The sequence below is a fragment of the Loa loa genome (genome assembly GCF_000183805.2).
Source record: "Loa loa unplaced genomic scaffold supercont3.3, whole genome shotgun sequence".
Taxonomy (NCBI): Eukaryota; Metazoa; Nematoda; class Chromadorea; order Rhabditida; family Onchocercidae; genus Loa; species Loa loa.
The window spans coordinates 122715-135557 of record NW_018108183.1 but is presented as its reverse complement, the minus strand read 5'-3'; the positions used below and the strand labels follow the sequence as shown (position 1 = coordinate 135557).

Here is a 12843-nt window from a genome sequence, read left to right as displayed (position 1 = left end):
ATCAAAAAGAAATTGGAATATACGAACAAACCTGATAAGATGATGATGATGTTTGGAGCATTGTTTTGAGGTATTCCATACCACCTTCAAAACCATACGAGCATTCTTCGGATGATTTATAATCTCGGACAACAAAAACGATTGTCTGAAATTTGAGTTTTTTTTTCTTCTCCTTCTCATTCTTCAAATTTTAACTGAATTAGAAAAAAACCGATCATTAAATTTTGACAAGTTACGATAGTTTTCTATTGATATCTTAGTAAATAATGTCAAAAAATTGGGAAAAAAAAGACTGCTCAAAATTTGGTACATAAAAATTGTTTCTTTGGTACTTAAAAAATTTATATTGCATTTTTTTTATATATAATAGAAATTATGTTCATGTCAAGTGAATACTCCTTCACGGTGTTTTTCTTTTTATTTTCCTTTTCATAGAAGAATTAAATGATTTGAAGTTTTTAACAGATGAAAAGAATATTATAAAACCTGAAAAGGTGGTTTAAACTTGGTAGCTTCATCTAGTACTAGTCGTCCATATTCAACAAATACTGATAAATTTGCAAGTGAATCTTCAAGTATCGTTTCAACAATGTTATAAACTTGTATTGAACTGAACAATGTTGATAGCGCAAATATAGTACTAGACATTTGATACGGTAATGCAGCATTGTCTACTGTACCCTGTGTATCCATCTATAATATGTCCATTTAATATGACTGTTTCAATTTTTAATAAAAAATAATAAAATAATGGAAAAATATACGAGTAATCAAAAAAATAAATAAATAAATAAAAGCGCAAAATTCTGAATGACGAAAGATACTTTATGCTTAATTTAGCTTACAAAATAATTTCGAAGAAAAATTTGTCTAACAAAAAAAAAAATAAAATTTTAATGAAATGAAATTAATGCATCTCTAAAAAAAACTATTGAAATAATTTCAAATTTTAACAAACCAATAAAACAGCATATGTTTCACCGTTTGCTGCTTCAATCATTATCGGTTCACCCCAAATCCATATTCCTGCTGTGTCACGCTTCATCCCGGTTCTCCAATGAAAGCCACCTAAGTGTGAATCATCCAGAAGCCATTCCAAAGTTGTATCATTCTTTAAAAAAATAAAAAATAAAAATAAAATTAAAATTAGATCAAAAAGGACATAATTTATTAAATTTAATTAAATGGATTTTAAATTCAACCAGAATTATAACAAATTACTTGTTGTGATTTTTGTAAGCTATACAAATAATCGAGGAATATATTGAGTAGAAAACTTTTTCCTTTTCGAAATACACCTGCTACACTAACGATTACTACCTGAAAATCAAATAACTGCAAAGTTTTAATTATTAAAAACTAAAAATAAAGTTAGCTGATTGCTTCAACTAATAAACATACTTGTTATTTTTAAAACATTTCTATTTTAAAATTTAATTCTGAAAATTGAAAACATCAAACACATGAAAATTTGTTTGATTTCATTTCATATGTTATAGAAAATTAGCATATTTGATGATAAAATCGTACTAAACCAATGAATAAAATACCTTCTTATTAGCAATGGATGAATGTCCAAGCACAGAAGTAAGTGAATTTTCCAGAAATTTGTAGCGATTAGGTTGAGATGAAAGTGGAGCAATTATTTGTACAGGATGAACTTTATGGCGGTGTTCAATCTGATCACGAGTGCTAAATCCGGCTTGAAACGGTGCCGTTAGATCGAATGACATTACATCGACAACTCTGTAATTTTTAAATGTCAAAATTTTAATGTTAAGAAGTGTTGGTGAAATTATTTCGAAACAACTTTACCAGAAATGTTAAACTATTTATTTCAATTCAATCGCACTCAATTCAAGTTACTTCAATTTTTCGTGTCAGTCTTTTTTTTTTTTTCAAATTATTAATCATATGAACGTGATTTTGCATAAACATTCAAAAATTTTCATCATAAATAAGTGTAAATTATTAAATGGAATATAACTGAAATGAAAATAGGAAGTAAGCTTAGTTAAAAAAGTAATTTCTACCTTAGCTTAGCGCAACATTTGTATAATTTCAATTTCTTTTGTAATTATGCAGACGTTTAAATTAGTTTACTTGTGCAACACTTAAGAAATTGCCCTGAAACTATTATCATTCGAAATGCAAAACTTTAGTTTTAATTGTTGATAATCAAGCAAAAATCCATGCATTTCAATAGCAACAATAAATTAAACACGCATATCAAATGATAAACTTTTCCTTACAATAACAAAAATGAATGCAAAAAAAAAATTTTTTTTGTCAATTGATAGCATAAAAATGGTCACAAAAATGACAATATATTTTGCTTCCGATCTTCCCATTGTTAAATGCAAGTTAAACTTCAGAAATATAAAAATTAGTAAGTTTGCAACATTCTCGAGATCGCATACAACTTCTAAATTAACGGTAAGGAAAACCTAGTGTTCCTTTCAAATAAATTCTTTTTTAAATATTTAAATTAGCATTTCAAACTTTTGTCATTTTCGTTCCTCTTCTTCTGCCTTTCTCCTAAATAGTATCGAAATGTTATCGTGCAATATTCTTGTTTGCTGCTTATTATTTTGCAATCTTTTTATTTGAGAGAAAAAAACGGAAAACAAATTATAAAGAATAAATGTTACGGAAGTATTTTACTGTTAATCATACTAAAAACGTGTTTAAACAAATCCAGTAAAAACGTGTTTAAATAAATCCGGTAAAAAAGTGCTTAAATAAATCCGGATGTTATTTTCGAAATGAAAAATGACCATGTGGTAAAAATCCGGTAAGAATGTCTAAACATTTTTGAAAACAAACATTTTGCATTTTTAAAAATATCAGTCATTGATGGAAATTGAAAAGAACGAAAAATGAAGTTACTATGTATGTGAAAGGATAAAATGAGAAATGTGGATGAGGAAATTTGTATGAAAAACAGTAAAACTTCAAAATTTTCTTTGTATCCGCAATTGTTGTAAATCCAAACAGATCGTTTGGCTTCCCATTTAGGTTTATATTAATATTTCAATCATAAATTGTTTCCATTTATTCAACAAAGAAAGTTAATACTCCTCCAGGAGACAGTGTAAAAGGTCAAATTTATATTGATAATTAGATTTGTTAAGCAGTACAATGTTACATTTCTTTTCTTCCTTATCCATAACAAATATTTATGTCATTAATTAAATCACCGATATCTTTTTAGCTTCAATGTGACAATTATCATTTTGATAAAAAACTTGAATCAAATTATGTGAAATCATTGTCGCACAAGAAATATATGTATTTATACTCAATTAAGAAATAATCGATATGCTTTCAGAAATGTTATCAATAAATAGATCAATACCGATCGCTTCGTTGAATATAATAATAATGCATGAAAAGGAAGAAATGGAAGAATAATTAAGTTAATAAAAATGATACTTACAATTTCATCTAACGATAATCCTTTATCACAAACGAAGATAACATTATTAATTAAAAAGCAATAATCAAAATGTTAGATTATCATCCATTAATTGTCTAAGATAATATTGAGAAGGCTAAAGTGTACGAAAATTTGATATTCCTTTTTTTTTCCCCCCCCCTTTTTTTTGATTAATGTTGAAGTTCAAATGAAAAATATGATATGTGCAAGGTATTGCTATTTCAATTAAATGATGCAAAATGAAAAAAGTTGAAAATTTTTGATAAGAATATGCATATTTATTCATTCTAAATTACTGTTAATTACTTTTAAATATAAAAAGAATAAGATAAACAATGCAAGAAATGATTTAAATTTACAAAATGATGTTAAAAAAAGAAAGATTAGGAATGATAAATAAGCATATACTATAATTAGTAAGCATACACTGTGATTAGCAAGCATGTACTGTAATTAGTAAGCATTCCACTGTAATTAGCAAATATGTACTGTACAACTATTAAAACATTATTTTTTATAATTCTAAAACACTATGTTCAATATGATGATAGAAATGTTGGATAAAGGAATCTAAAAAAAAATTTCACATCGTAAGAATTTAAAATATAACTGGTTAAATAAATATAAACAGAAAAAAGATTCAAAATAAACGACTACTTATTCATTTGTTATCTGATTCATTCTTATAATCTTATATTTAAATAACAAGAAATTTTGAGAAAGCAAATGCATAACATTTTTAAAGAATATATCAATTAATTTATAGATAAGAAATATGTATGATAGGAATAACTTTATGATTAATTATTGATAAAATCAATGAAGAGTAAGCAGCGAATTAAAACTAATGGAAATTATGATGCATCTATGTGCGCTCATACCGATATATAAATATTATGCTGTCATGATCAATTAAACATTTAAGATAATTAAAAGCTAAATTTTATCAGAATAAATCGAATTGAATCGAATGAAATGGAATGGAATAGAATGGAATGGAATTAAATCGGATCAAATTGAACATCAATATTCGCAAATGGATGGTGAATAGGAAAATATTCAATGCAATGTTTACTTACTTACAAGCGCTTATTTGCTCATTCAAATGGAACATTTCTTTTCCTCTCATTCATCACTTCCATTACATTCAATCCGGAAATTCGGTTATAATCTGAAGCTAACTGATTGCTACCTTCAATACATCAAAACATCTAACTTATTGTACTAATTTTTTTCATAACAAAAAAAAAAGAAAAAAAAGAGAACAACAAAATTGACAGATATATATATATATATAATTTTTAGCCAAAAAGAGAAAAAAAAAGAAGAAGACAATTCAATACGGTTGCTATTCTTTGATTTGGAATGGAAGTAACATCATTGTTAAACTTTATTAGCTAATCTCATCCATTCTTGCTTACTTCATCAACTTCTCTAATTTTCCCTTACTACTATATTTTCATTTCATTTCATTGTTTTTATATGCCCTTTTTTTTGCTTCTGCTCATTTTCCCTCCTTTATTTACATTAGTATTCTCTTATCACTAATTTCATAGTTTATCCTATTATGAGAATTAAATTAAATTAAATTTTAAAATTATGCTTAAATATTATTAATACCATCATAAATTAATATGATTCCTATTCCCTCGGCAATTGTATCATTCCATTTTAATACAAATGGAATAGGTTTAATGATTTTTATTCATTAGCTGATGCTAATTTATATTTATCATCTTTTTCTTTCATCAATAAATTTTCTGGTAAAATAGGTATAGCAATGTCCTGAAAATTCGAATTGAACAACCTGAAATTGATATCTGTGCGGTCGATTGCAGTTTACATTGGTATTAACTTTTGAGTTTAACGGGTAGATAAAATTTTGAGTTAATTCTTCAAAAGCAAGTCATTCATTAAATTTTAAATTAAGACCATTGTTTTTTAAGTTTTCCAAAAATACACTTTCATTTTATTCCCATAAGATATATCTATAAAAATTTATGATTCCATTCTCCGGAGCAGAATTTTATAATGACATTTTAGTATGAATGTATAAATGATCATAATTAAGATTAATACTGATATGCTATTTTATTAAATTATTACATCTTTTAAAATAATTTATCGATTAACGATACCATGACACTAATAATTCAATGATAGTTGATTCAATTCCATTTTATCCTTCAAATATATCATCCTAAAAATTGATGACATCAAAATAATTAACCATCATAGTGGTAGATGATTTAGTGCATAAAAATGATAAAATATTCATTAATTATTGCTTGACGTAATAACATCAGTTTGATTGAGTAAATGACGTTCTCATTACCTCACGTCATCACTAATAAAATAAACAATTTTCACTACTTTTGAACATTGCTAATTAAATCTTTTTCGATTACCACTCAAAGCTTAATTCATCATTCAACTTTAAGTACCTCTCCAGCTGCTTCTTCAATACGAATTCTCTCATCCTCAATTAAGTATCTATATCTGTGAGAGGAAGAAAAAAAAAGCAACAAATTTCCTTTTTAAATTAAAAAAAATTTCATCGAAAATTGGATTTCCTATAATTCATTATTCGAAATTTAAAATATTAGCAGTGATTAAATGGAGCATCTATCTTTCTTTTTTCCTCCCATTTGTTAATTTTTCTTCTATTTTCAATTTTTTTCGTTTTTTTTTTTTTTTGCTATTATATAAGATACCAATGGTTCAGATGATAATCCATCCATATCTTTGATACAACTACTCAATGGACCGATATTAATTAATCAATTCAACTTTTTTTAAATTTCAAAATGGACAAGCAAGTTTTAAGTATGTTCTATTTTGAAGAGATTAAAAAAAAAACTTCAAACATCACTGTGCTTTTTTTTTAAGGCAAGATAAAAATAAATCAATAGATGTAATAAAATTTGATAAAGATCTTACTTGGAAAATCTTTGAAATGATCACGTCAATCACGTATGCTGGAAACAAACGTGATTGACGTGTGATCTTTTCAAAGATTTAGCAGTTTTATCTTAATAGCAAATCGTTTGTTACTAAAAGATAACATGAAAAACATAACAAATATGAAAAGTTATCTCTTCCCATTAGAATCATCGCATTCCAAATGGGAAGAGACAAATTTTTGATCAATTGTAATCTCAAAGATCACTTTAAAAAAAAAAAAGAAAAGATTTTAGGAAAAGATATGAAGATAAATGAAAATGCATCATCCAATATGTTGCTCTCATTCCCAATTGAAATTCATAAGGAATAAAAATGACGTTGATCAATTTGATTCCAGTTCCATTTACAATTTATAAATAAGACTTATTAACTACAAAATTTCATATCAGAGAATGGTGGAAACTATTAAAAGAATAAAATCTGGAAGCAATTAGTGTAAATATTCTCCTAAAATTTCATTTCAATTATGTTTAAACTCATCTGATAACAGTGGCTGATGCTTCTTCATTCCTTCTAAAATGCAATTAATTAATGCCAAAGATTGTTTCTATGGTCATTGAGACGATAGTAATAATATTACACGGATTTAAAATCTAATTTTGAATAACAATAATGATTGGATAAACATATGACGATGGACATATAATATATCATTATCTTTTTTGTTTCAAAAAACTACTAATTATTGGAGAAAATCAAAATACTTCTCTATTACAATTTGTCATTTTCTGTCAAAATTAAAATATCTCTTTTGAGAATCCGTGCAATTTATTTAAGTAAATCATTTATAAAATTTATGCTATTTTCCCAAAATTAGCATATTTTTGCATGAATAATATTAAGTGCTCCTTATCCATTCATCTTTTTCTTCAATTTATTACAAATTCTGATAGAAAAAAAAAGTTAAAGAAGATAAAAAAAAAGGATTGAATTTGAATACAATTATAGATATGAAATGAACTTAAATAGAAGTAACCAAGTAAATAATGAATGAAGAGAAATAAAATAGTACGATGAAAAATGTTGATTGGATAGAAACAGGACAATTGAAGGAAATGGTGATAGAAGTGGAAGGGAGTAAATTCATTTTGCAATCCGAGTGAGGAATTTATTGGAAGCATATATACATTCACTGGTAACAATAATTAGGATATGGTGTAAAGTTATTCATCAAATATTCATCATTTCTTCTATTCATCAGATTGTTTGCTTCTCTGATTTTAGTCTATTTTACTACTATTATCAGGAATACTTTTTTTATCATTCTTTTTCTTTATCTTATCACCTTTACCATAATTGTTGATGGTAAATTCAAATTTTTGGATAATTCCTTTTTCTTTAAAAATTTGCAAAAAAAAAAGTAGATTTAGTGAAACAAAAGTAAAATGTGTATGTGACACAAAGTTATTGATATTGAATGGGAAAAAAAGGACATTTGTCAAACTTTGCAAGCTTTCAAATATTTCTATTAATAGGTTATTAATTTCATTGATATTTGCAAATCCATCAACAAATTTAATTTGTTATAAGTGATCAAAGAAAGATAGAAATTATTTCAATTAAGAGGGATCGTATTGAAAAATTGTTTTAATATTTATTAATTTTTCTTCGCCATTAATACAACTTCTACCTTTTTTTAATCAGCAAAACAAATTGAATTTGTCAATGGATTTGTAAATATTAATGAAATTAATAGCTTATAAAGAGGAATATTCAAAAGTTTTGAAAATTTTGAAGAATGTTCATCCTACAGCCAGATTTACTGTGCTTATCAAATAATTTACAACTGTATAAATACGACAAATAAATCATTTCATATCGATGAATTGAAAAACCATTAGAAAAATTTAATTCCTATTTTTATTAGAGTACATTCTACTTCATTTTAATTACAGTTTCATGTTTCTAGAAATGTACAAAAAATCCATTATTTGTAACTCTCGGACTGTAGCAATTTATATGAAACAGTTCAACTTTGGAGAAACGAAATAAAATTTTGAATAAATTAATGTTAACAAATTTTTACTACTTTTACGCTGCAAAATTTTTGCCAAATAAAATTTTCTTAAATTTCAGGGAAAAAAGGTATTCCAATTACTGCAAAATTTGAACAATAAGAATGAAAAATGATTGTTGAAATAGAAATTACATTTATGACAAAAACGAAAATTATTGAGTAAATTAGAATTTTCGATGAAGCAAAAGTGTTGTTTACAAATTTCAAATTAATAAGTCGCTCTTCAAATCTTGCTAAAAATAGAGAAATGTTCTACAGTTCATGTAAAACATGAATATTTCACGAAAAATTTAACATATGTCGACATATTTTAAGCTTTTATTTTCATATTTCTCTATATTCAGTAGTTTGATTTCAATTGTTGATTTCACTCCTTTCGTCAATTTTTGGAATGATTGAAATTTGACTGATTTAATTTACATTTTATTATCAACATAGCCAAATGACATCATCTGAAATGGACGGGAAATCATTGTTGCCAATTGACATCCGATCGCAAGAAAATTACGAAGAGGAAATAATTCAGGAGTGCATCAAAGTTCGAATTATTTTTTCGTAACAAAGGATTGCGAAATTTTTTTGCCAAAAAGAATTAGCTAAACACAAAAATAAACGTAAAATTTTTGAAGAATAACAGAAAAGAAGGAGTAGGAAATAGAGAAAGGAAGAAAAAAGTGGAAATAATGAAGAAAACATTTCATTTCAAATATTTCCTATTAAAACAAAGGGATGGAAAACAACTGGATAATAATTTTACCAACTAATTCATCAATAAAATTTCCCTGAAATAATATCAAATGAAATGAATTAATGGGTAAAATTAGGTTATATGATGAAAATGCATTTATAAAGTATCATTTAAGACTTTTAAACAAATATTTTTATTGAGCTAATAATGATTTATAATCTTTGAATGATGAAAGCAGTGATAGTGATAAAAATAGTGATGATGATGATGATAATGATAGTGATGAGTTATCTAAAGTATTTCTATCACTCCTTCCTTTTTTTTTCTTTAATATCCTTTTTTATTGGCATATAACAACCGTATATTTTGAAGCATTGTAATGATAATTATGAAAATGATAATGATGATACTAGTTAGATACCATACCTATATTGGATAATATTATGTGATTTCAAATAAATTTGATGAAATGGATTTCTATATTTTTTCTTATCACTTTTTTAATATTCATCCATTGCCTTCCGCATACAGATGCAGTTTAAAGCACTAAAATTGTAATCAGTATGGTCAATTATAAAACAATGAATCAAATAATGAGTTTTTAGTCTTTCTTCTGCAGTTATTCAAAAAAAAAGAATTAAACTGAATTGTGAGTCGAATCAATTAGCCAGAAATTGTTTTCTCTCTTTCTCCCCATGAAATCGATAGTATTTGAAAAAAAAAATGACATAAAATGAATTTAAAACAAAATGATTCGAAATAAAATTCATGGTTTTGAGGTATGACAAAGTGATATGATCAAAAATTCCGACTAATAAAAAAAGGAAAGAAAAAAATTAGACATAAGGTACTGTATCATATACAGAAAGTATCGTATAGATGCAGAGTGTCGTATGCATAAAGTATCGTATAGACACAAAGTGTCGTATGTATAAAGTATCGTACAGACACAAAGTATCGTATATATCTTTGCAATAAGTTGAACCAAGAGGTTCAACCTCAGAATTTTAAACTTACTTATCTAAGAATATCTGCCTTTACGGAAATCCAGAAATGTAATTTTACCACAAGGTTACGTTTTCTTTATCTGTATTATCAGTATCATTATCATTAAAAAACAACACTCAATGATATTCTTCAGGACGATATTTGCTTGTTCATTGGTAAAGTCAAGCAATAAACAATTCAATAGCATCGACAAAACTGACAATATGTAAAATTATATCAAAGGAAAGAAAAAAAGGAATTCCAAGCAATGAAGGAGAAAAAAAATGTGTGACATTGGCAATACTGTGACAAATAAGGCAATAAATTATTTTCTTAAAATAAACGATAAGTCATATATGAATGAATAGTGCTTCCTCCTAGAATTTTTCCACTTCCTATGATAATATTACATTATTAATGTCCCAATCTTTTCATAAAATAGTTAAATTACACATTTTTCAGTTGGTCTAATTGAATTTTGACTAATTATTTCCCGATCAACAATAAAAAATCTCGAAATTTTACAATCCATAGGTACTGTCAACTATGATTGTCAACTGTAATAGAATATGCATTTAATATTTTCACGTATAAAGTAGGCATTTGTCATACTTTCACGCTATATTCATTTGCATTAAATTTGTTCATTGTTGGTTACCTGTAAAAATTACTTCGAATTAAAAGAGAAAAAGGAAATCTAAAAAGTATGAAAACAATGTATGTAATTGCATAAGTCACTTTTAATACTTTCAATTATAACATACACTTTATTTGTCCTTTATTCAAAATATTTTAAAGGTGAATGGAATTCAATTTCAGTTAATAATTAATAACTTAATCCTGGATTATTAAAATTTAATCCAAATAACGAAATTGGAAGTTTTTTTTTTCTTTTTAATTTCACATCCTTCATCTATTTTATCAATTACTCCTTATGTAAAAAATAATAATTTGTGGCTATCAACGAGTTTGTTGTATTTTTAAATTCTGAACGAATGAAACGAAACTGAATCCCAATGACTTTGTGATAGATTTAATTGTTTCCTATTTTATTACTTTCAATCATAAACGGTAGATGTTAACAGAAATCGATTAACTGATAATACTACCAACTTTTCTCGGGAGGAATCATTCTCGAATAATTCTTTCAACAATCACTTTAACCAAATAAATCTAAAATATGTGATTAGGAGTAACTTGAAAACATGATTGTGATAAAGTGATATATTTGCAGATAATACCCGTTGCAAAACCTACAACATAATTAAATTTTATTAACTATGACGCATTTTAAAAGTGGTAAGCAATAATATACATTTCTTTCCTTACTTTCAACTTATACTAATGCAGAAAACAGAATAACCATTGATCGCCGAAATTCTTATTGTCATACCACCAATTTGTCCATTTTATAAAATTCTTGAAATCTTCCAAGTCAATCCGTTTGATCCATTTTACTTTTCTGTTTCCATGAACTTAATTTTGTAAACTTTTAATTAATTGAAATTGGAAAAATTTAAGGCTAACAAATGAAAAATCCTTCCATTTATACATTTTAGATTAAATTTTGAATGCTCCTTTTTTTCTTTTCCAATCTCTTTTTAACAAAACAATGTTATAATCATAATTGCACATATTGTTCAAGAACTTAGCAAATATTTCAATAAGTCATTTTAAGAGTATTTCATCGATAATTTCATCGATGTTATTTTTAGCATTTCAATTTTCTTGCATAGACAAGTATGGAAATGAATCATTGTGAGAATAAGGATGAAAAAAATTAGTGTAAATTTTTGCAATTATAAGGAAAAAAGATAAATGAAAAATTTATATTGCTCAAATGAAATGAACCTTCCTTCAACATTATCCAACCATTAGAATTCACAATACTTCATCTTGTTATTGATCCGTTTATGACTAAAATTTATAATTAATAAGTATTTTTTCTTATTTGAAATTTTAATGGTATAAATTTATAACGAGTAATTTGTTGCTTTCATTTATCAAATTGTGAAAAGATTTTTCTGATTTGTCCCAGTGCTTTAATCAAAATAATTCTTTCTGATGAAGTAAATGCATTAATTAACTTTTCTTACAAAGCAATATATTAATTAACCCTTATGATAAAGCAATGTATTATTATATTAACAATCATAGCCGAGAAGTTTTCATCAACAATTACTGGATAAATGCGATAGTTATTTAATTCTCTTTCTTAGTTTTATAAAAAAAAAAATCTAGCCAAATTCACAATTTGCGGAAGATTTATGCTAACTGAAAGAACTTCCGGAGAATTTAATAAGGCATATCAGTATTAATTAATGATGAGGTGTTCAAGTGATTTACGATCTGTCTAATAGCTATAGCAAATAAGTATGCTGAAGTCAGCTAAATAAATGAATGGATTTCATTCATTTCAAAATTTGTAGAAATAAGCAAAACAAAACATTTGGTAAACTTTTCGAGGAGAATTCTCGAAGTTCCCGAAGATAGTTTGTGTTTGAGAATTTCAAAAAAAAAGTTATATTTCAATATACAGTGTAATTTAATATCTTGTAGTAAAAGTTGCGTCAGAAATGGTGCGCAAATATATTTTAATTTTAACAATGTTCATTATCTTTTGATTGAGTAACTTATAATTGACCATTCAGTTAATTGATGGATTAAATTGAATGATTGAACATTTAATGTAATATTAGCCTGAATACTTAAAATCCAATGATATCCCACACGGATATCAAAGACTGC

At 25.8% G+C, this 12843-nt stretch overlaps 2 protein-coding genes across 2 annotated transcripts in view; both read right to left on the bottom strand.

Moving 5' to 3' along the window:
- Positions 1-1733, bottom strand: part of LOAG_16421 (atlastin-2) — a gene marked incomplete at both ends in the record, with an annotated part of 3818 nt that extends 2085 nt beyond the window's left edge. Inside the window, 5 exons of the mRNA XM_020449074.1 lie at positions 32-145; positions 487-693; positions 959-1111; positions 1222-1320; positions 1551-1733. Coding sequence (XP_020307443.1) covers positions 32-145; positions 487-693; positions 959-1111; positions 1222-1320; positions 1551-1733 — 756 coding nt within the window. The remainder of the gene's footprint in view (positions 1-31; positions 146-486; positions 694-958; positions 1112-1221; positions 1321-1550) is intronic.
- A 3407-nt stretch (positions 1734-5140) lies between these two features.
- On the bottom strand, positions 5141-11503 carry LOAG_03539 (hypothetical protein; the record flags this gene model as incomplete). The annotated part of the gene is made up of 7 exons (XM_003139076.1): positions 5141-5224; positions 5884-5932; positions 6880-6916; positions 7638-7739; positions 9178-9202; positions 11301-11348; positions 11489-11503. 7 exons carry the CDS (start codon positions 11501-11503, stop codon positions 5141-5143), a joined length of 360 nt encoding a protein of 119 aa, XP_003139124.1.
- Between the last annotated feature and the right edge of the window lie 1340 nt (positions 11504-12843).